Here is a 25,344-nt window from a genome sequence, read left to right on the forward strand (position 1 = left end):
TGTGTTGTGCACTGCACGAAAGTGCTTCTCTTGTGGTTCATTTTGAGCATGTACCGCACTTCATGCACACATATATTGAACTTCCTTGTAAGACTTTGGAGAATTGCACGCATTTTTAGAGACCTATTACAGGACTGGCTGGGGCCTTGTTGTAGCTGGGTGGTCAATTTTTTTCCTTATCTGAAGCATTTTTTTTCTTTTGGAGTATATATATTTCGTGGTAGTACAAATGATGTCATTTTTACTGCTTGCACCAACGTTGAGTACTGCACTGAACGAAAGTTGCTGCAGCCCCTTTGTTCTACATTTGTGCATGTACTGCACTTCATGTATACACTCTGTGGACTGCGTTATTTTTCTTATGTGAACTGTATTCACGTTTTGGTATCACACATTAATTTTTTCAAAGTTTTCTGAATACTTGTTCTAACACAAACTAATTTCAGCGAAAGCAATTGATCAGAAGCAAACTGTGACACATAAGCAAACAACAGAAATAATTTTTAATGATAATTCTAAAATGACATTGTTTTTACAAAAGAAATGTTCGATATGAATCAATGGACATAATCAAAAGCTTGCATACATGAAACAAAGAACAACACAATGACTAAAGTAAAGTGAAACTAAAACATAGCCCTGAATTATTTCTAGTTGATGTATTGGATTACAACCTTGTTCTTCTTCTGCTTTGCTTGTTTGTCTCTTTTTGCCCTGTCCAATCCCATGATGACATCGTAGATGATTCTCCATGACTCATATGTTGCGAATGCATCTATTGCTGCATACTTGATAGGCTTTTCTGGCAGTGGGCAGAATCCCCGCAGAGTATGGTCCTCCTTGCGGTTAATTTTTTTCTTCATGTCATTGTAGTGAATCTCTATCATCCTGCCGGCAACATCAACCAAAGAGTCAAACTTCTTTTTATTGTATGGGTCTCTCCATTCCACCTGAATATCAATGTAGTTGTCAGAGTTGATCTCCAAACCAGATAGCTTCAACTTGCTTTTGTCTCCTTCAATGGCGAATCCGACGAAGGTGTACTCACCATTCATGAGGAATTTCTCTAGTTCCATTGGCGTGCAAGATGTTTGTATAGAGTGAATATAGTTTATTTTCTTAGGAGTACCAATGTTTTTTGTTTTGTCTAAAACTGAACTGCAATATGAATATCTGAATCTGTTACATTGAGTAGTTGCTAATACTTTGTTCATCATAACTAGTAAATCTGATAATATATTGCATAAACAATGCATGTTTTGTGCATGATTGTATTCTTGAACTGAATTTCATACATGTTTTGTATAGTAATGTTGCAGTTTTCTATTGTTCAGTCAAATAGTTTGTATTTGGTAAAACAAAATAAAACCGCGTGTATTGCTAGATCATATAATTCAAGAATCAAGCACATGAGTGACATACATGGAGCCAGATGAAAACTGTCAATGAATTCATATGCCATGCTTTTCAAAAATGAAAACCAAAGTTTAAATAGTGGCGATTGTAGTGAAGAAAATTTAAAATCAATATTGACAATCGATAGTACAGATTGATAGGTATATTCTGACCTGTCTTTAGCTGCAGAGATGTGGTAGACAAGGCATTCTTTTTCTACGCATAGCTGGAGCACTGCTGCCTGCCGTGGCTTCACGTAGTGCGTGTATTCGACATCAACGCCAACTAGTTTGACGGGCATTCCACCGAGCTTCCTCCTGAGCGTGGACATCATCTTGTCCACGTCTTCACCCTTGCTTGTGCAAATGACGTGGAGCTTGTGGTTGCCGTGGAGGTCGACGTCGTGGAGCTCCCTGGTGTACCTGCGGCGCTGCTTGTAAAGAGGTGCATCTGCCATGACTCTCCTCTGCTCTCTTGTGTTTGTTCTGGAGAGAAGATGTTGGTGAAAGGAAGTTTGGAGAAGAAGATGCAATGGGTTTTTTGGGGTACGAAACAGTTGTGTTTTCTCCTCTGCTCTCCTGTGCTCTCCTTGACAGGACGTGGGAGAGGTGGAGCAGGGTGGTAGCGTGGTGGGGCTCTGTTTTTAGTTACGTGGCAACTACAGAGAGGTTCTGCTATGAGGAGGCTCTGTTAGTGCATTGGAAATCCGGAACGTGGTGTCCTCTTTTTTCGTGACTTGTTCAGGTATGCACGCAACTATCAGAAAATGTGATGATTGTGTTTTCGGTGAATTTTCCTATTAAGTGCACTTCTTTTATATCAGAACATAATTGCGTACGTCCACGTAGTGTACTGCATGGAAGTGAAATTTATTCTTCGTGCACTGAATTATATCAGATTAGGATTGTGTTTCTTGATGGAGTTCTTTCATGCAGTTCTTTATTTGATAACGGACTGCTTTGCTTAACTAACATGGCTGCATTCTTCATTTTAGCAAGACTACAATGCAGTAGAAGGAGAACTGCATTTCAGAAAAAATACTTCCTGCTTTCACGTGGATAACTGCATTGTTTGGCGTCGCGGACTGCATTTGTACTTTTACTTCGGGCTTTCTACGTTTTATTTATTAATAACAAACTGTAGTTTCTGGCAGTGCCCATGCACATTTTTCTTTTGTTGTTGTTATTCATTTAAAAAATGTTTTCTATTTTTTCTTTGATGTTTTATTTTTTGAAGTTATTGTTTTTTCTTAGTGGGCCTTGTTGGGCTGTGTTCGGGGAGTGAAGACGCATTTGGGCCCAAGTCGGCCTGTGAGCACGGCTGGTTCTCGGTGCGTTGTGTGCGGCCTAATGTTTAGTCCCACCTCGCCCGCGGAAGGCGCGCCCGACCTGTTTATAAGCGTTGGCGAGGCAGCCGTATCGAACTCCTCTGGTTACTTATTTGGGCGCTTATACACGACGCTCGCTACTCTATGCTCTCTGACCTGTGGGCCCATGTGCCCGGCCCCACGCATTGTGGCTCAGAACGACTCGCCTGCTGTGGGCACAGACCTACTACGAGACTGGCTGGGGCCGGCTACACCTGGGTGGTGAATTTTTTTTCTATTGTTTTTTTCAATGTAGGGGGGGGGGTGGGGCGTGCACTGCTTTGTAAACCATCTGTGCACTGCACTGATCAGAGTTCTGTACTGCACGTGCACGCAGTCCGTACTACATGCACATTTCTCATTTTTTGTTTTCATGTTTTTGCTCTTACGTAATCTTTTTTCCAATGTAGAGTGCACTGCTTAGTAAACATACCTGTACTGCATTGATTATATCCCTGTACTACATGTTCATATATTTCCGCACTACATCTTTTTTCAATGTAGGGGCGTGCACTGCTTTGTAAACCATCTGTGCACTGCACTGATCAGTGTTCTGTACTGCATGCGCATGCATTCTGTAGTAGATGTACTGTTCTCATTTTTTGTTTTCATGTTTTTGCTCTTATGTAATCTTTTTTTCCAATGTAGGGAGTGCACTGCTTAGTAAACATAACCCGTACTGCATTGATTATGTTTGTGTACTGCACGTTCATATATTTCCGCACTACATATACAGTCGCATTTTTTATTTTTGCCCTTTTGCTCTTATGTATTCTTTTTTATCAAATTTAGGGGCGTTCACTGCTTCATTGCGTATGTGTAAACTTAATTCGACAGAGTATGTACTTCATTGGTACACAACTTGCACTGCATGCGTCCTATTTGCACACTGCATCTTATTTTTTGTTTTGCACACTGCTCGAATCTAATGATTCATAAGAAAACAATAGAAAAAAATTATCATAGGCATTCTGTACGACAAGTTCATCATGAGCAAACTAATTTCAATAGAAAGCAATCTAACATAATCAAAGTTTACATCATTACAAGCGATTCTGCATGGCAAGCAAACTAAGTTCAGCAAAAGCAAATGATCACAAGCAAACTAACGATACATAAGCAAACAACATAAAGCAAATTTGATAATAATTCTGAAACGACGCTGGCATTGGTTGCTCTTTGGCCGGCACCATCTTCTTCTTCACCAGTCAGCGTCTCCCCATCCCCAGCTGCTCTTGCCGCGCTTCTTGGGGGGCTCCTCCTTCTCCAGCGTTGCACGGCGAAGCCCGTCCTGGGTGAGGGTGATGCGGTTCCATATCTTGTACACTGCGTTGGCGTCCTTTGCCGCGTACTCGATGTGCCTCATGAATAGAGGCAGGGAGGCCCAGCGCTTGTGCTCGCCGTCGGTGATCTTCTTCTTCATGTTGTTGTAGTAGTCGTCGATGAGCATGCCAGAGACGTCTCCAAGGGAGTCCAACTCCTTGGTTGCCTCGGGCACCCTCCACTCCTTCTGGATGTCGATAAAGTTGGCGACCTCCAGATTGACGCGCTCTAGCCTTTTTTGTTGCCGTCGATGGAGAAGCCTGCAAAGGTGTACCTGGGGTCGGCGAGGAAGTTGTGGAAGACGGTGCACCTTTCAGCGGCGCTCAGTTGGAAGAGCAGCACCGGGTGTTTCTTTCTGATGGAGAGTTGGCAGAGGGCGGGTTTCTGCATCGCTTTAGGCTCGTTGTTGTACTCGAGATCAATGTCGATGATCTTGTGGCGCTGGAGGCTAAGGTGGCGCTCGTACTGCGCGAGGGTGATAGCCACCTGCTTCTTGTCGTTGGTGTGGATGACGTGCAACTTGGTGTTTCTGTGGGCCTCCACGTCCTTGTACTCGTCGGCGAACGCCATGGCCGGTAGTAGGGGCTTGGTGTTTTGCGTGGAGATGGATGTGATGGAGTGATTTGGTGGCAGCGCAATGGATACTTGTGTTGTTGTGGATGAGAAGGCCTATGGCAGGGGTCTGAATTTAAGGGGAGGGCGCGGGGTGAGATGGTCGCATCAGATGAACTGCACGATCTCGCTGACGATGCGGTTTGTGCAGATTGTGGGTTGGTGTTGTGTCTATGATTGTGGCCTTGTGGCGATGGAACCGCTCCGATTGGGTGATTGTATGCGAACGTGGTGTTTTTTAACGTGGTTTTTTTTATTTTTGATCAGTAGATTTTGTTTAACCACCACTTTTTGTGCGAACAAGCATTTTGTGATGTTTTATATGTATCCTGCATGATAACGAAACTGCATTGGTTAGAGTTCCGCACTGCATCGTGTGCAACGGAGAACTGCATGTTGTTTACAGGTGCTTACTTCACAGTATTTTTTGCGTGTCCTTGCTGGAGCCCTTGAATAAAGTACAATGTATTCCGCAATTTTATGAGTTTTTCGCTGTGTTCTATACCGTGTATTTATTCATGTAGGTAATCCGGAACTGGATTTGCTAAACCGTACTGCTTCGTGTAGCTAAATGCACTGCCTCTTTCTAGTGCTCCGTACTGCATCAATTTTTTTGCTTGTACTTACTGCAGTCCCTGTATGGGAGGGGTAAGGGGGGGGGTTGCCCCCCATTTTTTTGAAGTTATTGTTTTTTCTTAGTGGGCCTTGTTGGACCTGTGTTCGTGGAGTGAAGACGCATTGGGCCCAAGTCGGCCTGTGAGCACGGCTGGTTCCCGGTGCGTTGTGTGCGGCCTAATATTTAGTCCCACCTTGCCCGCAGAAGGCGCGCCCGACCTGTTTATAAGCGCTGGCGAGGCGGCCGTGTTGAACTCCTCTGGTTACTTATTTGGGCGCTTATATCCGGCGCTTGAAGCTCTATGCTCTTTGACCTGTGGGCCCATGTGCGCTCGGCCCCATGCATTGTGGATCAGAACGGCTCGCCTACGATGGGCGCAGACCTACTACGAGACTGGCTGGTGCCGGATGCACCTGTGGTGGTCAAATTTTTTTCTTTGTATTTTCTATCTTAAGTATTTTTTTCAATGTAGGGGCGTGCACTGCTTAGCAAATCATCCATGCACCGCATTGATCAGTTTTCTGGACTGCATGTGCACGCATTCCGTACAACACAGGTTTTGCGCTACATTTTTGTGCACTGCATTGGTAGGGGTGTGCACTACTTTGTTGCCTTTATGCACTGCATTCGTCATGGTCCTGTGCTTCAGGTTTACAAATTCGTCATGAATTTGTGCAGTCAAAGTCTTTGTAGAACTTCCTGGTAAGACTTTTTTGTTTTGGTAACATAAACCTTTATTGATTGTCCTTCATTCTTGGTAACATAATTTTCATTAACTCCTCTTTAATTTTCAGTTTTGACCTTTTTGCATTCCTCTCCTATAAATGTAGGCCAACTTCTACCCTTCCTTTGCAGTTCATTTCTCCTCTAGCTGCAACTCCTCTCCTTTCTCTAGCCTCTCTTTATTTTTTTACCTTTTCTAGGTTTTTGTTGCGATGGCTCCAGGCCCCTGCGCGAATCTCTCCTGCTGCGGGCATGGTTGTGGTGTGCCGACGCACTGCGATTGCTTAGCTTGCTCGCAGGCCCGTCGTGCTCGTCATGGGGGAAGGTATTGTGCCGAGCTGGGCGACGTGAGCAGCTTGCATATGGCACAATATTCACAGAAGGATTGGATATGGGCACATCAACGTTTTTGCGTTCTATTCCGCCCTGCTTCGCCGTGGCCTTGGCCGCACAAGTCCTTTTGTCCATCAGCTTAGGCCAACAAATGTTGGGACTCACTACAAGATGGTAATTTTCGCTTGATCTGATTTTTTCTTTGTGTTTTTTTTGTATAATTCCATACTAGTCTGAACTTCTAGTTTTTTTAGGAATGTACTTATTTTGTTTTATTGAAGTGTACTGCACTTTGTACTTATATCTTGTTTTTATTTCTTTGCTTGTGTGCATGGAGCTCGTGTTTTATTTTGCATGGTTACAATATGTGAACTGCTTAGATAATACTCCCTCCATTCCTAAATATAAGGTGTATTAGTTTTTCAAAAAGTCAACTGTTGTCTATGTTTGACCAACTTTACAGCAAAATATATAAAGATTTATAATACTAAATATATAAAATGTAAAAATATAGTTCATGACGAATCTAGTGATAATGATTTGGTATTCTAGATATTGATATTTTTGTCTACAAATTTGGTCAAACTTAGAGAAGTTTGGCTTTTTGGAAAAATAATACACCTTATATTGAGGAATGGAGGGAGTAGATGAGAAGTAATAGTTTCCACAATTTTCCCCGCTTGTAGGTTTTGTACTACATGCAGGTAGTCTCAAGAACTTCATAATAGTTGCAAGAGTACTTCTTGTTTGCAAGTTCCGAGCTGCACATTAAATTGCGTTTAATCTGTACTGCTTTTTTGCAGAAAATTCCCCAACGAGCTGTTAGGTATCTCTGGCTCAAGAAGAAGAGAATTCTCCAAGTTGTTCTTGGTAATGGACACCTTAAACCAGCCAAGTACCGTGTAGGCATTGACGGGCGGATGTGTTTGCAGAAAGGGTGGAAGGAATTTGTCATTGATAGTGGCCTGAAGTCTGAGCAAGTTGTTGTCCTCAACTTCTTTGAACTCGAGGATCATACTGTTAGAATCATGTTTGACGTGATTGGTTAAGGTTATGAGGTAGATTTTTAATAAGTACTTTTGCGTGTCGAACGCTTCATCTTTTTGATGTGTTTTGTAATAAGCACTTTTGTGATCTGAACCGCTTCAATTATAATTCCGAACTTCATGCTCCCAGTGAGCTAACTGCATTTTTACATCATTTTTAAATTAATATGTGTCAAAGTTTTACTCTAGACTGCTATATATATATGGTATACTATATACACCATTTGTCTTTAGATGGTTTAGTTGAATAACTCATAGTCAGTGGGAAATTTGTGTTTACACGAAATTTAAACTGATACATAAGTCATACAGATAAGCAAACTGCTATGCATATGATTAATTTATTGAAGTTCATCTATTTGGTCGTTAACCTGCTGCTTCTCCGCGGTGACTGGAGCATGTCTAATGTCGCACTTTCTTTTGTTTTCTGTGGCGGTGTTGCTGGTTCTTGTCTCTGCACCGTTGTGTTTGTAGTCCCTCGCGTGCTAGTTGATGGTGGCTTTTGTTTTTGAGTGTTGTGAACTGCATCATTCGTTGCTCCCCGCGTGCTTGTTGATGGCCGCTTTCGTTTTCTAGTGATGTGAACTGCATCCTTCTTTGCTCCCCGCGTGCTGGTTGATGGCTGCTTTTGTTTTTGAGTGCTGTGAACTGCATCCTTTCGTGCTCCTACCTTGTTTTTGAAAGTGGTGTCGTTCTCGGTTGTTTCTATACAGCAGCATTCCTTTGTTGTGGTCTTGTTGGCATTGTTTCTTCATGTTCGTCGTCATCTTCACTCTCTTCTTCCTCCTCTTCTTGCTCTTCCTCATCTTCATCATCTGTTTCTTCATAAGCCACTGCTTCTTCAATTTCTTCATGTTCTTCATCCTCTTCACTCTCTTCTTCCTCCTCTTCTTCGTCTGCTTCTTCATAAGACATTTCTTCTTCAGTTGTGTCGCCATCTTCTTCTTTGATTTCATCTTCCTCGTCTTCCTCGTTTTCGGATCTTGTTCTTTTGGGGCAGTGTTGGGGATACACATAATAGGTAGGCCCACGAAGGGTCCAAATATCATAAAGCATGGGGTCCACACAACATGTGGGTCCAGATAAATTTCATACATGCATACTATCCACTCGACCAAGCAGCATACCATCCACTCGACCAAGCAGCATATATACCATCTACTCAGATGACAGTTCACCACTCGACCGTACGACTCACTCGGATATACGAAGACTAGTAGGCAGCAAAGCAGTCAGCATCATTCTCATAGTGAGGGCTTGGTAGTGGGCTGGTATTATGGCATTCATGCCCCACTTTGTAACATAGGAGGTGGGGGGGGTGGCGCACTCTATATAAGCCACCCCCACCACTAGACGAGGGGGCTCTTCTTCCATCTATCTCTTTTTCACCATTAGTCTTAGGACTATGGGGATCAGTTCTCCTCTCATTGTAATCTCCGGATACATACTAAGATAAAAAAAGCTCCGGAGCGCAAGACGTAGGGTTGTTATCTCCACCGTGAGAGGCCCGAACTCGCTAAAACTATCGTGTCACCCATATGCATCTCGATAGATCATGCTCCTTTATCCTACCCCTCTCTTATTGTCGGAATCGTTCCCACGACAGTTGGCGCCCACCGTGGGGCATGGCATCTATCGAGCCATGATGCAAATGGTAACTAAAGCATCTCAAAAGGAGAGGATAAGATACATCTTCACTTGATGCTGCAGGCATACATGACTGTTCGCAGACGGATCGATCAAGAGATTTCTTTCTATGCTATCCTCTTATGATCTAACAACCATCGTAGCTCTAAACAAATCCGTTGTTTTCCTCCCTGTACTAGCAGGCGCCCATCGGGATAAACAACAAAAACTTCCGATGGATAGATCAGACAAGAGACGAGGAAGAGAAAAGGGCATTGATGTGCTGCGCTATGGGTCGTGGCCATCGCCCTCACACACGGCCGCCAGCTTGTTGGACTGCGCCTCCTGCTTCCTCTTCTCAGTCGACCTCAACTCACCCGTCATCCGGGTGCAGCGATCGCAAGTGCTCGGCAGTCCATCTGGCGACGCGGGCGCTCGGCCGTGGCCGTTGCGACGTGCGCGTAGGCCTTGTGCTGCAGCGGCCTCCCTGCGACGGCCCGACATGGCACGCTGCAGCGGCGTCCCTCGTCAACCACGGCGCGGCGACCTCCGCGGTCGATGCATGAACCTGACGCGGCGTCATGGGCGAGGATGTCTACGTCCTTGGCCACAACAATATGGGAGCCACCAGATCGACTAGCCGCCGCCTCAAGCTCCGCCCGCGCGCAGCCTCGCAGAAGAACGTGGTCCGCACTCGGACTTGTCGCGGGCCGCCTCACCTTGCGCTGGATCCGAATCAAAGCCGCCGCCGCCGCTGCCGTGGCCGACCAGGGAGCTCTGCGCCCCTCTACTCTCCTTCTAATCTTAATTCCATCCCATTTAAGTCCTGCATGCAGGAGATAAATGGCCCTGGGAAACGTTCATTACATGCATGAATGGCTCTAACTCTCGCTTAATTAGTGCTCTCTTGCATGCAGATTCTGCGTACACGTCTTGGACATGGGCAACTCCTTCAATGCGTAATTATGAAGGATTTATTGCTCCATGACTGTCTGGACTTTGTACCAAGTTAACTTCATCGTCTGCCCTCCGGCGCCCAGCTCCGGCGCCGTCGCGCCTGGCTGCCTCCGCTGCATGGTGTCCATGGCCGCTAGCAGCCGCCCGCCTCCAGCGGAGGAAGCAGCGCTCATTCGCTCATGGGCACTTCCACGCCGAACCTCGCCAATGCCTCCGAGCCCAACACTCCGAGTCGGCCTGCCGAACTAGCTCCACACCGTCCAGATCGCAGCCTAGCTGAGTAGCTGTGGTTCACTTGGATGGGCAGGAACACTCAGATGAGGCCTCCACTCGAATGGCCCTCGTTTGCCGTGAAGCCCATGGGTTCACTCGACCGGTTAACATCCAGAACATCATTGACAGCAACTACGACCATGAATCTATAGAACCAACCGCATCTTCATCCACTTCGCCGCTCCGCGCGTCACCACTCCGTGGGATGCGTCTACTTCACTCGGACGCCCTGCACCTCGTTACTCCGTGGGACGCGTCTACATCACTCGGATGCCCCGACGCATCGTCACTCCGCGCCACGCGTCTACATCATTCGGACGCCCCGGCGCATCGTCACTCCGCGGGACGCGTCTACTTCACTCGGATGCCCTGCACCTCGTCACTCCGCGGGACGCGTCTACATCACTCGGACGCCCCGGCGCATCGTCACTCCACGCCACGCGTCTACATCACACGGACGCCCGGCGCATCGTCACTCCGCGGCACGCGTCTACTTCACTCGGACGCCCCACTCGTCGCCACTCTACGGGACGCGTCTACATCACTCGGCCGCCCCGCACGTCGCCACTCGGTTGGTCACCTCATCACCACTTGGCCGCCCCGCGGATCGCCATCGGTTGGTTACCTCATCACCACTCGGCCGCCCCGCGCGTCGCCATCGGTTGGTCACCTCATCACCACTCGGCCGCCCCGCGCGTCGCCATCGGTTGGTCACCTCATCACCACTCGACCGCCCCGCGCGTCGCCATCGGTTGGTCACCTCATCACCACTCAGCCGCCCCGCGTGTCGCCATCGGTTGGTCACCTCATCACCACTCGGCCGCCCCGCGCCTCGCCACTCGGTTGGTCACCTCATCACCACTCGGCCGCCCCGCGCGTCGCCACTCGGTTGGTCACCTCATCACCACTCGGCCACCCCGCGCGTCGCCATCGGTTGGTCACCTCATAACCACTCGGCCGCCCCGCGCGTCGCCACTCGGTTGGTCACCTCATAACCACTCAGCCGCCTCGCGCGTCGCCACTCGGTTCGTCACCTCATCACCACTCGGCCGCCCCACGCGTCGCCATCGGTTGGTCACCTCATCACCACCCGACCACCCCGTGCGTCGCCATCGGTTGGTCACCTCATAACCACTCGGCCGCCCCATGCGTCGCCACTCGGTTGGTCACCTCATAACCACTCAGCAGCCCCGCGCGTCGCCACTCGGTTGGTCACCTCATCACCACTCGGCCGCCCCGCGCGTCGCCATCGGTTGGTCACCTCATCACCACTCTTCCGCCCCGCGCGTCGCCATCGGTTGGTCACCTCATCACCACTCGGCCACCCTGCTCGTCGCCATCGGTTGGTCACCTCATCACCACTCGGCCGCCCCGCGCGTCGCCATTCGGTTGGTCACCTCATTACCACTCGGCCGCCCCGCGCGTCGCCATCGGTTGGTCACCTCATAACCACTCGGCTGCCCCGCGTGTCGCCACTCGGTTGGTCACCGCATCACCACTCGGCCGCCCTGCGCGTCGCCGTCGGTTGGTCACCTCATCACCACTCGGCTGCCCCCCGCGTCGCCGTCGGTTGGTCACCTCATCACCACTCGGCCGCCCCGTGCGTCGCCATCGGTTGGTCACCTCATCACCACACAGATTTTAACAATTTTTTCTGAAATAATTATTGTTGCTTATACTTGTAACCAAAATCCCCAAGTGGGTGACTTAGCTGCGAATCTGTTTCGCCTAAGTTCAAGAAATCCTACCGAGTGATGAGTCAGCCTCTCACTCGGGGGCTTAGCTGCAAATCTGTTTCGCCTAAGTTCGAAAAATCCTACCGAGTGATGAGTCAGCCTCTCACTCGGGGGCTTAGCTGCGAATCTGTTTCGCGTAAGTTCGAAAAATCCTACTGAGTGATGAGTCAGCCTCTCACTCGGGGGCTTAGCTGCAGTCCAGTACTCGCCTAAGTTTGAAAAAATCCTACCGAGTGGAGAGCAAACCTCCCACTCGGGGGCTTAGCTGCAGTCCAGTACTCGCCTAAGTTTGAAAAAATCCTACCGAGTGGAGAGCAAACCTCCCACTCGGGGGCTTAGTTGTAGTCCAGTACTCGCCTAAGTTTGAAAAAAATCCTACCGAGTGGAGAGCAAACCTCCCACTCGGGGGCTTAGCTGAAGTCCAGTACTCGCCTAAGTTTGAAAAAAATACTGCTGAGTGGAGAGCAAACCTCCCACTCGGGGGCTTAGCTGCAGTCCAGTGCTCGCCTAAGTGTTTGAAATCCTACCGAGTGGAGAGCAAGCCTCCCACTCGGAGGCTTAGCTGCAGTCCAAGGACTCGCCTAAGTAGCCAAAATCCGACTGAGACAAGAGCAAACCTCTAACTCAAGGAGCTGCATCACAAGTATAATGTGCGCTCCATCCCTATCCACAAGGACACCGAGATGAAGGTCGACTGTCACCATCGCCTCGTCACCACTCGGCCACTCACGCGCCTTCAGTCAGCTAAGTCATTTTACATCCAGTTATTTCCGTCTTCCCGAGTGTCCTGTAATTCACACATCACGTTCACTCGGAGGCCACACCACCGAGTGTACCTCTATGCTTGGCTGCTTATTTTCACATACTTGCTTAGTACTGGTTATGTGACTCACGAGTCCAGCTTCCATTTTTTCGCATACATCATTCACGAACACCATGTGTCGTTCTTCATTTCGAGTTTGCATCGGTCTTCCGGGGCTGCAACTCAGTTGAAACACTACACTTCCATTTTATTTGAGCCAGTATTCTAATGAGTTCAGTCAGATCCATCGCTTCGACAAGTTCAAACGGATCCTTCGCTCTTTCAGACTCTTGATGGTTAACCAGCAAGCCCCTTGCACTCCCAGCGGGTGTCTATGGGTGTTATTCACACAAATCATTTCAGCACACATCAAATTTCCTCGAGAAATTATTTCGTTGGCTTGTGCCATTTTTACACAAGTTACGCAATCACTCGATGGCCCCATGCGCCAACTTCATCGCTGCTCGGACTCGGTCACCGTACCAGTCCTAGCGCACCACAACACCGGCCTTGTCGCTCTGTTGACTTCAAACACATCTAGCCAACCCCTCTATGGAATCCTCTTCATCGTATCAATGATATAGACCCCGCCAGGCATGAGACAGATAAGTTCCTTTTACAATTAAACTTCACACTTCACTCCTTTGCGAGTTTGCCTCTTTCGAGCATCACTCGGAAGCTTCTCCTCATCTTTACCCGAGTCTGACTCGATGAATTACAAATTATCCATTCAAAACTATATTTCCCGTATTCCGACATGTCTGTTGTCGAAGCCTGTAGTACGCTCGGGAGCTACGCCACACTCGGGGGCTACAACTCATTTGGAATGACACTCTCCTGAGTGGTCGAGTGCTTCATCACCAGTTAGATCCTTCACTTCAACAAGTGCATTCGATCCGCCACTTTGACAAGCTTTATAATCACCCAGACGCTGTGTGCGCCATCTTCATTCCTACGCAAACTCAGTTGTCACGCCGGTCTTGTTGCGTCGCAACCACACTACATCAACCTCATCGCTACATTAGCTTCGAAAGCATCTGGCTAATTCCTTCGAAGAACATTTCAGCCACTTGGCTGGACACGTAGTCCTTCACTCGGCCACCTCGCACATCATGACTCGACCACCCCGCGCGTCGTCACTCGGTTGTACACATCATCGCCCCTCGGCCACCTCGCGCGTCACCATCATTTGGACATGTCTTTACCTCTACACCCCAGCACAGGAACGACTAAGTTACTCATATGATCAAACCTCATATCACACTCTGTAGCAAAGCTTACCTCTTTCGAGCATCACTCGGGGGCTACGCACAGCCGTTGGCCACGCTGCCCTCAGAGGTTATGCCCATTCGACCAACCCATTGATCGCATCAGGAATATCTTTCTGACCATACATGCTCGTTTCGCCGAAAATCTATAAGGGTAGTATCGTCCACTCGGACGAGCGCCCAAATCATTTCTTGAAGTCAGCTTCAGGACTGCAAAAGGGTGAAAACAACTCTCCTCTACGGATACACTTGGCCCTTATCCTTGGTTCCAAGGTGTCAGTTTCACAAACTTGGACTCAGAGATGGCATGCGTTGGTGTTCCCCCGGGATAATGAGTGGCATCTCTCCGGAGACTCAACCCACACACTAGCCTCGCCACTCGGGTTTCATGGCATGTCCATGTCAGACCACTAGTCTATCTCCTCCGGGAGGCATACGAGTGCCACCAAGTTTTTCCTTGTAGTCAACATACCCCGATCAGTTGGGAAGCACGTCCACTCAGACAAATACCCCTTTCACGCAAAATCCAACGGTCAATATAAGAAGTACTACTAGAACGATTACTCGATGGAGTGTCCAACTTTTTTCTACAGTCGTCAGTTTCAAAGCTGAATTCATTCACCGTGCTGAGAGCACGAAGATTCAGCTGCTTGACCGAGTTCCAGGCTGAATTTTTTCCATGCCAAGTGCACGAAGATCAGCCCGACTGACTCAGCTCTAGGCTGAGCTTACCATGTCAAGCGCCTGAAGATGCATCTGATTGACTCAATTTCAAACAAAGATATTTACCGTGTCGACTGCATGGAGGTTTATCGGGAGACTTAAACCCTCTGCCAAACTCATCTAGTCCGACAGAGGCTCGGGGACTACACCCAGTGGGTGCACTCAGCGTGCCCCCACTGGAAGAGAACTCAGAAGGAAACATTTTGCTCGATGTAAAACCAGCTCCAGAATTACTCGACCTCCGAGTCAGAGAAGAACAAGTTCGATCAGTACCTGCTAAGAAGATTTTTAGTTCTCTTAGACCCGCGCCGACTGCCCGCAGTCGATGGCGGTCTTGGGGACTACACCTAGTGGGTGCACTCAGCGTGCCTCCACTGGAGTAATCTCCACTCAGTACGGCCTGGCCAGTCCGAGTGATGAACAACAACAAAAAAGGATAGGCTCTAAGACTCCCGCCGACTGCCCGTAGTCGACGGCAGTCTCGGGGACTACCCCCAGTGGGTGCACTCAGCGTGCCCCCACTGGAATGGTATCCACTCGGAACGGTCCGCTCGGTCTGAGTGTCGGCCAAACAACAAAAAAATACACGTTCCAGGCGTGAAGAAATTCCGAGTAATCAGTTACTCGATGCAGCACCAGCTCCAAATCACTCCCAAAAAAAATCCTATAAGGTGAGTTTAACGCTCCTCCATTGGACCTGTTTTGAGCCTTCTTCTAGGACTCAAAGTGTCACACGTTTGGATCCAGAACCGACTCATATTGACGTTCCCACGGGATAAAGAATGGCATCTCAATCTTGTTGCCCGGATTTAATGACACACCCATACTTCGATCACGAGTTAACCTCTTCCGAGAGATGAACAAATGTCACCAAGTTGCTCCTCGCGGGCACTTACCCCCAGATCAGTCGGGAAGCGTAGTGTCAGAATCCATTGAGATTTTGTTCAAACCTTGGTTGTCTGAAAGCACGATGACAAGTACCGAGTATTGCCGTAATCACTCGGACCAAATTGTGTCTTTCACAAACTCGTTCTGCAAAAATCGCAATCGATTCGGGGGCTAATGTTGGAGATACACATAATAGGTAGGCCCACGAAGGGTCGAAATATCATAAAGCATGGGGTCCACACAACATGTGGGTCCAGATAAATTTCATACAGGCATACTATCCACTCGACCAAGCAGCATATATACCATCTACTCAGATGACAGTTCACCACTCGATCGTATGACTCACTCGGATATATGAAGACCAGTAGGCAGCAAAGCAGTCGGCATCATTCTCATAGTGAGGGCTTGGTAGTGGGCTAGTATTATGGCATTCATGCCCCACTTTGTAACATAGGAGGTGGGGGGGGGTGGCGCACTCTATATAAGCCACCCCCACCACTAGCCGAGGGGGATCTTCTTCCATCTATCTATTTTTCACCATTAGTCTCAGGACTACAGGGATCAGTTCTCCTCTCATTGTAATCTCTGGATACATACTAAGATAAAAAAAGGCCTCTCCGGAGCACGAGACGTAGGGTTGTTATCTCCACCGTGAGAGGCCCGAACTCGCTAAAACTACCGTGTCACCCATATGCATCTCGATAGATCATTCTCCTTTATCCTACCCCTCTCTTATTGTAGGAATCGTTCCCACGACAGGCAGGTTCTTGAATTGTGTCTCTTCCTCTTTTTGCAGATGCTACAACGTCTCGGTTTCGTCCATTTCTTAGTGTTGTGAGTGGAATTTCTGTTTGGTTGTGCGTCGCCATGTCCTTGTTTTTCTTGTTCATGTCTTTTTGTACATGTCCTAGAATTTTGGCCTCTGATTTCATTACATGTCTTGCACCTTCTTATTCCAAGTGGGTGACCATCACTGTCCAGCTCAGGCCGTGGCTTACTGTTTTTGTCATCATTTTTCTCCTTGCATGCAACCTTTTTCCGGGTTGCGTCGCCCCCTTTCTTCCTTCCTCTTGTGTTTGAAACAGGAGGTGGAAGAATTGTTTATTTTCTGATAGCACCAGTTCCGCCGTGTTCGGTATTTTCTACTTGCTCGGCATTATTGTCATGCTGGGATTTCTCTGGTTGCTTTAGTTTTGCTTCTTCTTCTTCTTCTTCTTCTTCTTCTTCTTCTTCTTCTTCGTTGAGCACATCTACTTCCTCGATCAGTGCCCTCATACCAGACAACGCTCTGTGGCACCCAGCGTCAGACCTTGTCGCTCTGTTTGCAAGGTCCATTGCTGTTTCTATCAGCAATTTTCTATGGCAAAAAAGCGATGTTCCATCTGGTGCTCTTTGTTCATAGTCTCTTCTGTCAAACGTTGCATTTGATCTTGCGTTACGGGTGTATCTTTTCATGGTGTACACCTCAGGAATCTTGAGTACTCTCAAATGAGAAAGCATGCATAACACATGGACGCAAAAGAGCCCTGCAGACAACACATGATTTCTTTGTTTTGTAAGTGAACTCCATGAAATTAATAAACACAATTTTTTTTCGTTATTTGTTCATTTTAAGGAAGTGAACTTCTTTGATAGGAGTCTCACCCGTGTGTGTCCAGAGTTTGAATTCAAATTCGTAGACACCTTTCTGTTCATCGGTGACCACTTGGAAATTATGCCTTGCCCAGTCAAATGCATCCGATCTGTTGTAGTGGTGTACGAGATACTTTGTCGGGTTCTCAGGGCACCGTTCTGCTCTGAATGCAGTGCTACGGTAGAGTGTTTCTTTGAAATCTGCAAACACTGCCCTTGTATACACTTTTGATAGCTGAACTTCGAACCCAAACTATGTTGTTGTCTTTACTTCTGACTGCATGATCAGAAATGCACTGTTACGAACTAGATAAATGAAAAAATTGTTTGTTTTTGTAGTTATATTTTTAGCAGTTTTTGATGGACCTTTTTTGTTTACCTCATTTGCTACTGTCTCTGCGTGCTCGACGGCCTTCCTGGTCTGAATGCACTTGTCCACCTGCTGAGCAAACAGATGGAGATCATGCTTCTCTTTGACAAAGTTTTTCTTCAGTATGTGGTTCATGCTCTCGCTTCTCTGTGTGGAAGTCATCCGAGCACAGAAATATTCCTTGTAGTAAGCCGAGATCCACTCGTGCCTGTCTTCCCACAGCGAATTCATCACTTCGTCGTCTTGCAAGTTGTATCTCTGAATGAGGTCCTTCCATGCTCGTTCAAATTCTGACGGCATTAGTGGGTGGTTGAGCACCGCATTGAGATCATCCTTGAGTTTCTCGTGCGCCTTATACAGCAAGGCGAGCTGGTCTTTGTACTTCTTCATGATATGCCACCAACACAACTTATGCAGAGTATGTGGGAGGATAGTTTTTAATGCTGCCTTCATCGAAAAACACTGGTCTAAGAAGGCAAAAATAGTGTTTTTATTAAGTTGTTTGTGTGTGTGTAAGATAGATGGAAGAAATATAAGTGCACCAAAAAACGTAAGTATGCAGGGTTTTTTTGTACCTATGAGGATGCAGATTGGCGGCTTCTTCTTCATAAACCTCAGAAATGTTTTGAAAACCCACTCGAACGATGGTATTGTCTCATCTCGCACGAGGGCAACAACAAATATGGTGCTCTGTAGAGGATGGTTCACTCCGACGAAGACTCCCAGTGGCATGCGAAATTTGTTAGTTTTATACATCGTGTCAAATGTAACACAGTCTCCAAAATCATCATCGATCCTTTGCAACTTGCGTTGGCCCAAAAGACGTTTCTTACATGGTTATCTGCATCAACGTCATAATGATAGAAGAACTCTGGTTTTATCTTCTGCATCTTCTCGAAGAAATCCAGAAGTTTCTTGACATCATCTTGGGACTCTTCTCTGGCAAACTTTTGTTTCCTGCATTTTTGAACGCAATGCAAACTCATCTCATCAAACAGGAAATAATTACCGACAGGATGCTCAAGCGATATGTTTTGTGATGTGCTTACTTGTTTACCCAGTCGCGGCTAGTATGTCCCATGTACTGCAGACCACCGGACATATGTGACAGCGTTGTCATCATCTGAGCATGTGTGTGGTTGTCTAGTTGCATGTCTTTCACTAACAGGTCTATCAAAGGATCGTCTTTTTTGTGCGATCGCTTGTGCAAAAGCATCCCGGGGCTTTCCAGCATCTTGTGATTGTGGTTGAGTTCAACCATTTCTATCACAAATTTGCCGTCCTTCCTCTTTTTGACTCTAATCTTTGCCTTGCAGTCAATCCTTTTTGATGTCTTCTGACATTTCCTTTGATAATCTGACACAGTCTGCTTGTGCGTCCCTTCTCTTGAGCAGACAATGTAGGTATTTGTCTTGTGTTGTGCCCTCTGGCGTATGCCAAACCATGCACATCTTGCATAATTGTTGTAAAAGTTCCATGCCTTGGCGTATGTGGTGAACTTCATTCCAACGGCAGGTATGAGGTTTAGCGACATGTTTTTATCCTGCATCAAGCGCAATTCTCTATAAGATAATTTGCTCTGTTCTGTTTTTAAATACGAGGAGTGCATACGAGTTTAAAAAAAGCATTGCAGTGTTCCTAAGTTTTCAGAAGAATCCAATGTATTAGATGCTAGGTCAAACCTCACAAGAAATATCAGTGTGCACTGCAATGTTATCTGAATGGACTGCAACTATTATTATTATTTTTCAAAACATAAACTTACATGTGTGCAGAGTCGTTCACCCGATGGTGTTTCCAGCTCGCCGGGTTGTATTGGACATGGCGGGGTTATAGCAAATTTGTGTAGTTGAGGATCTCGCGGCGGCAACAGTGAGGAGGATTTGTACATACTGTTGACTTTTGACTGAGGCACCGTTGGTGGTTGCTTTGTCGAAGTTGATGCAACAGCTCTTCTTGGAGCTCTGTTTTTCGGTGCAGCAGGTGGACGCTGAGCTCTGTTTTGGGGTGCAACATGTGGACGTGGTGGTAATCTAGTGTTGTGACGATGTCTCAGTGGATTGGTTTGAAAATTTTGGACTGGTGGAACATCATCATCATCTGCTGCAACATTGTGTTCAACTGCATCATCCTTGTCTGTTCGGACATGCTGTCCAAACGTAGTGAACTCGTGCTTATACTCTGGGTTGAGAACTGTTATTGGGTCATCTTCATCGTCGTCATCTTCATCCTCCTGTCAGTGAGTGCCCTCCCAGATGAAGGTGACATCGTCGTTATCCTCGACTACCTCTTCTCCCTAGAAAAAAATCCTCTTCCGGAGAGTAGTGCACCTTGTTTGTTGTCGTGAAGAATCCTCGAGGAATCTCAGGGGTAACCCAGCCAGTATCTCTTTCAAAAGAAGCTTTACTCTTCTAAAAGTTGTTGTTCCCTGGGTTGTCAATTATGCGCGGCATTTTGTATCTGTTGAACGTCATTTCCTGCACACAAAATGACCGAGCTGCATTGTTAGGAAAAATGAATTGAACATGCGAACTGCAATGTGTTACAAACGGTACAACGAAACTAATGCATGCTGACTGCATCACCCTACAATGTGAATTGAAGTAACCACACTGCATCGTTGTCCATAATGAACCTACACAAGCGTACTGCATAACCGAGCAAGTTCACTGCATTTTCCCCCACAACAAACTAAAGCAACCGCACTGCATCGTATTTGTAGGTGTACTGGACTATGTGTACTGCTTTGTCTGGAATAACTAAACTGATATGGTTGAGGAAGTGTACTGCTTACCTCGTGTTGCAGTGATTTCTTGCGTTTGTAGGAGGAAGTTCTCTTCTCGTCCGTCTGCACAACTTTCGCGTTCGCCTGTGCAGTCCACTTGCCCTTCAGAAGTTCATGAGCGGTCTGGACGTTGCTCAAGGTGAACGGAGATGGAGGATTTGCTCTGAAGGTCATTGCAGACTTAATCCAAGAAGCTGCCATGGATGAAGGGACCTTGCACATAGTCCTCCTTGCTCGAATTGGTTTGATGTCGAGGCAGCACCTATCCACATCTGATGAAGTACAGCTAATTGCAGGCCCGGAGGAGTTCGACGGCGGCGCTACCGACCTGCTGCCATGGAAGAAGGCCGATATGCTGGTGGGGGAGGCGTTGCTCGGTTGCTTCCGCGGAAGAAAACCGAGCGGCGATGGGCAGCGGCACTTCTTGGCCGCTGCCGCGGAAGAAGTCCTGGAGGGGAGGGACGGCGTCGCTGCCGGCCGCTGCCGTGGAATAAGGCAGGGAGGGGAGGGGCGGTGGCGCTCCCAGGCCGCCGCCGTGGGAGAAAGCTGGGAGGGGAGGGGCGGCATGGCTTCCAGGCCGCTGCCGCGGAAGAAGGCCGGGAGGGGAGGGGCGATGGCGCTTCCAGGCCGCTGCCGCGGAAGAAGGCCGGGAGGGGAGGGGCGGAGGCGCTCCCAGGCCGCTGCTGCGGTAGAAGGTCGGGAGGGGAGGGGCGGCGGCGATCTGGTGGGGGATGTGCAGAATAAGGCTGGTGTTAATTAGAATAAGACTCTTAAGGGGTGTTATGATAATAGACCCACCCTATATATATGTGCGTGTTCTGTCCTCTACAACATTCATTTATAGATATGTCTTCACACTTGAATTTTTTTATCTAAGTGAATGTGATCGGATCCTATCCCCCGTATGTGCCTCTACCTCAAATTCTATCTATCCAAGTCTTATGCGTTCTGTTGAAACCTGTCGAATATCTTCACTGAATCCTTGTCAGCTGAAGACATAGAGACACACATTTAAAATCTGTTTTAATGATATATCCCTTCTGCCGGAATACCCGAGAAGGCGGAATGACCACCTGACAATCCAGGCGTGCATGGGAACATGCCACAACTTCCAATAAGTTGCATGCAAGCCACGTGTCCTTCAGATGTGAACTGCTAGGGGCGCCTGCGTAATTACACTGTGTTGTCCCTTTCCTTATAAATACACTCCACGCGCGGTCATTATCTCTTCTTCCACTTGGCCACCTCTCTCAAACCCTAGCGCCTCCACTAGCTTGCATTGACGCTGGAGACGAAGCGCTTAGCTGCCGCAACTTCTTCAACGCCGTACTCATGCCGGCCGTGGACCTCGTCCTCTCCGCCGCCATCGTAGGTGTCTTCCGCCGCCAAGTTAGGGCACGGGAGATTGAACTGCTCGGCTTCAAAACTCTGCCTCGTCTAGTAGTTCGCCAGCGGTAAATAAACCTCTCTTTTTATAGTGTTTTGATACGTAAAATCCATCCACTTCACCCAAAAGTGGTTTCTACACTTCCAAATCTGGATCTGTCTTTATCTGCATCTCATACTATGCTAAGGGTATTCACTTATGCTTCATAACTAGTTAGATTCCTCACTTGTACTTATTCATGGATTCGTACAAATCTAGAACCAACTCTCTTCAAATAAGTGAATGTCTTCGCACTATGAGGTCAATGTCTACAAACTGATTTATCTTCAAAATCTTCTGAGAATGCATATGACCTCTTCCCCTTCCCTCGCACCTTTAATGCTATCACTGGTACATGTCCGTGGGAGAATTCCTTGGTTCTCATAGTGTGCATTCATTTGCAGAGTTATTACAGCATCATATTCACTCCCCTGAAGCCAGTTCTTCTCTGACCAGTAGAGGAAGCCTTTCACTGTTCTGAAGCCAATCAGTTTGAATATAATGGCAACAGAGAAATCAGCAAGGAAAGATGGCAGGCAGCGCAAAGGCAACATAGCTCTAGATCTGCCTCCGGACTTGTATGAATTGTACAAGTCAGATCCTGAGGAAAGCTACGGCCAGCGCAAGACCCGAATCCAATGGATTCGAAGATATTGGGCTGAACAGTGGTTCAAGTATAACTTCGTAACCCCTGAATATGCAGAGAAGAATGCCATCAAGCGCCCATGGGGAGATATTCTGTACATGAATCTACAGCCTAAGTTAAAGCCTGAAGCCATTGCTGAAGGCCTCTATCCATGCATGGTCCGTGGACCGAAGCCTGAGAATGCTGACCCATCATCATTATTATGGTGTCGTGAAGACAATCTCTTTAAGTGCAACTATCAGTTTGCCAAGGAGTCAACTACAAAGAACAAGAAGGAACTAGGACTCAACTTCAATCCTGGTCCATCTGCTCCTAGGTAGGATGGCACTCGCGATGCCAATCCCAATGTCATCGGCCCGTTCAACAGCTTCTATGGGCTTCTCTCTCACATTGCTGCTCAGAGGGCCACTATGGAACAATCAACTGATGGAACAGACTCCGAAGATGCGCCTGCTCCACCGAAGCAAAAGAAAAAGAACTCAAAAGCTTCGAAGCCCTCCGCGTCACCAAAAGCTTCGACTGTGAAGCCGTTGACCACTGCACCTCCTGGACCGAGTGTGCAGTCTGAAGATTTTTCTCATGTCTCCAAGAAGGCTGAGAAGTCCAAGAAAACCATGAATCCCAAGAAGAGTTCTGGGCATGAACTGACTCCTCTACCGTTCTGCCCAACGAGGAAGACACCATTGATCTATCCAGTGATGAAGATCTTGGTGATGACGCACTTGAGCACCTGATCAAGAGTAAGCAAGAGGCGGAGATCTTCAACGATCTGCCCCTCTTTAATGTTGACATTTTGAACAACTTCATAGATGAGTGGTTCGATGATCAAAGCATCAATATTGATGATCTTCAGCTGCCTGTGGACATAAGCGTCACGTTTCATGGAGCCATTGCTAATGAGTTGGCCCTGGCTCAGAAAATTGTTGAACTCAAGAACAAGATTGATTATGAGAAGGCTCATTTCAAGAAGAATATGGCCAAGCTCAGTGCGGCTGATGTGCAGATCTTCAAGAAGATGCTGCATGACCTCAAGGACGAGTTTCACAAGAAGAGGGAAGAAGCCAAAGGCTCTCGTGAGCGCATGAAGTACTACGCGCAGAAGTGTGTTCAAGCACACAATGAAGCTGAAAAGCGCAAAGCTCTTGGACGCCCTGGCATCGACCCCAGGATGGCTGGCAAGCAAAAGAAGAAGCCTGCTGCGGCCCAAACTGAAGCACCAAGGCAGGATGAACCTCACATTGTCTTCCCTGCTAGTATGACAGGCTCGAAGACTAAGGTCCCCTCAGCATCTTCAAATGTGAAGAAAACAAGGGAAGCTGAAGCCGAAGCCAGGAAACGCAAGCACAAGAACACTTCTTATGAAGCCCCATCCAAGAAGAAATTGAAGATGAAGTTTTCAAGGAAAGAGTGTGATGCGGCCACTAAGCCCCTCAATGTTGAACCCATTTTTGTTGCTCCTCCTACCTCAACCAACCAAGAGTGTCGTCTTGTGATCCATGAGCCTGCTTCCACAGAGGCTCATGCAAGTGAAGAAGTTCCAGCTGCCGACCCCAACGCAGCTGAAGAAATTGGTCGTGAAGACAATGTTGATGATGATGTAGTCCTTCCTCAGCTCCAGCCCCAGACGGTATCATCGCCTATTCTTACGAACAGTGAACTTATCAGCATTGGTCGTCATTTTACACCAATTGCTCATGATGACTCATGGGCTGAGCGCCCTCAGCAAGACACACCCGTCCATGATGAGACACCTATAACTCCACCACCTCAAGTCACCACTCTGGTGCTTGACGATGACAACTACATGGTGCAGACCACTCCCTCACCAAAGGCGTCGCTCACATTTCGCAAGCTTCGCAAAGGCCCCAGGCCACAGGTCACCATGTGGAGCATTCCGGAAGGGGAAGTGCACCAAAAAGCTCAGTTGCTGGTCAAGTGTTCCCTGAAGCCACCCCTTCTGTGAATGTCTCTGAGTCTGAAGCTAAAGTCACTAAAGATATTCCGGCTGCATCAGCCAATGAAGATTGTGAAGAAGCAAGAGATGAAGAAAGAGTTGCCACACCCCTTGCTACTAATCAAGTCGTTCTCGAGGAGAATGTGCTTGTGCCCGACCCTCCTGTTATTGAACAAACGGAGGTTACAAACACTGAGTCTGCCACAAACAATGCCACCAAAGCCAATGACTCAGTCATGGCTGAAGACAATGTGGAGCCTAAAGCCAATGTGGATGCTGAAGCCACTGTTCCACCTCCAAGGCCTCACACCATTGAACAGGCCTTTGATCATGGACAACTGGTCACTATAAAATGGCCTATTATGGTTCCTCCTACTGCTCCAGGCCCATAATATGACTATCATGTGGAGCAGAGGCCTCAAGTTCAGAAGCCCAAGCCACGACTGCCAAGGCTTCTAGGTGCTGCAACTACAACGGGTTCTTTCAACATGCACAGCTTCAGAGCCCACAACACCTTCTTTGACAGTGCCAAAAATCCCTACACGAAGCCAAAGATCTCATCTGATCATTTTTGGAGCCATCAACAGCGAAGCTATGACTCTTGCATTCTGTACAATCAAGAGCGAATCTTTACCCACATGCGTCTGGATAGTGAAGCTATTGCTGGGCTGCCATGTCTTGAAGAAGCGCTTGACTGCTTCAGGGATGTTGGTATTCTGCCATTTGTAATAGACAAAGAGCACTGGAATGAAGAGCTTCTACTGTAGTTCCATGCTTCTCTTCATATTCGTGGCTACAACAGGGATCCGAAGACATGGATCCTTGAGTGGATGTCAGGTGA

The 25,344-nt window shown here is 47.5% G+C and overlaps 2 protein-coding genes and 1 pseudogene across 2 annotated transcripts; all 3 read right to left on the reverse strand.

The window, feature by feature from the left end:
* Positions 1-650: 650 nt before the first annotated feature.
* On the reverse strand, positions 651-1,852 carry LOC147965218 (uncharacterized). The gene is made up of 2 exons (XM_087530350.1): positions 1,569-1,852; positions 651-1,158 (listed from the first exon to the last, which is right to left on the reverse strand). The coding sequence occupies exons 1-2, from the start codon at positions 1,850-1,852 to the stop codon at positions 651-653; spliced, it is 792 nt and encodes a 263-aa protein (XP_087386476.1).
* Positions 1,853-3,962: 2,110 nt separating this feature from the next.
* LOC147965219 (uncharacterized) lies at positions 3,963-4,654 on the reverse strand (annotated as a pseudogene).
* Positions 4,655-17,575: 12,921 nt separating this feature from the next.
* LOC147965220 (protein FAR1-RELATED SEQUENCE 1-like) lies at positions 17,576-20,651 on the reverse strand. The gene is made up of 5 exons (XM_087530351.1): positions 20,487-20,651; positions 18,742-19,235; positions 18,526-18,649; positions 17,702-18,076; positions 17,576-17,599 (listed from the first exon to the last, which is right to left on the reverse strand). Exons 1-5 carry the CDS (start codon positions 20,649-20,651, stop codon positions 17,576-17,578), a joined length of 1,182 nt encoding a protein of 393 aa, XP_087386477.1.
* Positions 20,652-25,344: the final 4,693 nt, after the last annotated feature.

Source organism: Triticum urartu, chromosome 6A, assembly GCF_056163025.1.
Source record: "Triticum urartu cultivar PI428250 chromosome 6A, HENAU_Tu73, whole genome shotgun sequence".
NCBI lineage: Eukaryota > Viridiplantae > Streptophyta > Magnoliopsida > Poales > Poaceae > Triticum > Triticum urartu.

Excerpts from the sequence above, each read along its gene's own strand:
- LOC147965220 (XM_087530351.1), bottom strand. The coding sequence starts at position 20,651 with ATGACCTTCAGAGCAAATCCTCCATCTCCGTTCACCTTGAGCAACGTC. Across the intron at positions 18,650-18,741 it reads AGCCGCGACTGGGTAAACAA|GAAACAAAAGTTTGCCAGAG; the intron begins GTAAGCACATCA and ends TCAAAAATGCAG. Across the intron at positions 17,600-17,701 it reads CAGAGACAGTAGCAAATGAG|TCAGAAGTAAAGACAACAAC; the intron begins GTAAACAAAAAA and ends CTGATCATGCAG.
- LOC147965218 (XM_087530350.1), bottom strand. The coding sequence starts at position 1,852 with ATGGCAGATGCACCTCTTTACAAGCAGCGCCGCAGGTACACCAGGGAG. Across the intron at positions 1,159-1,568 it reads ATCTCTGCAGCTAAAGACAG|TTCAGTTTTAGACAAAACAA; the intron begins GTCAGAATATAC and ends TTCATATTGCAG.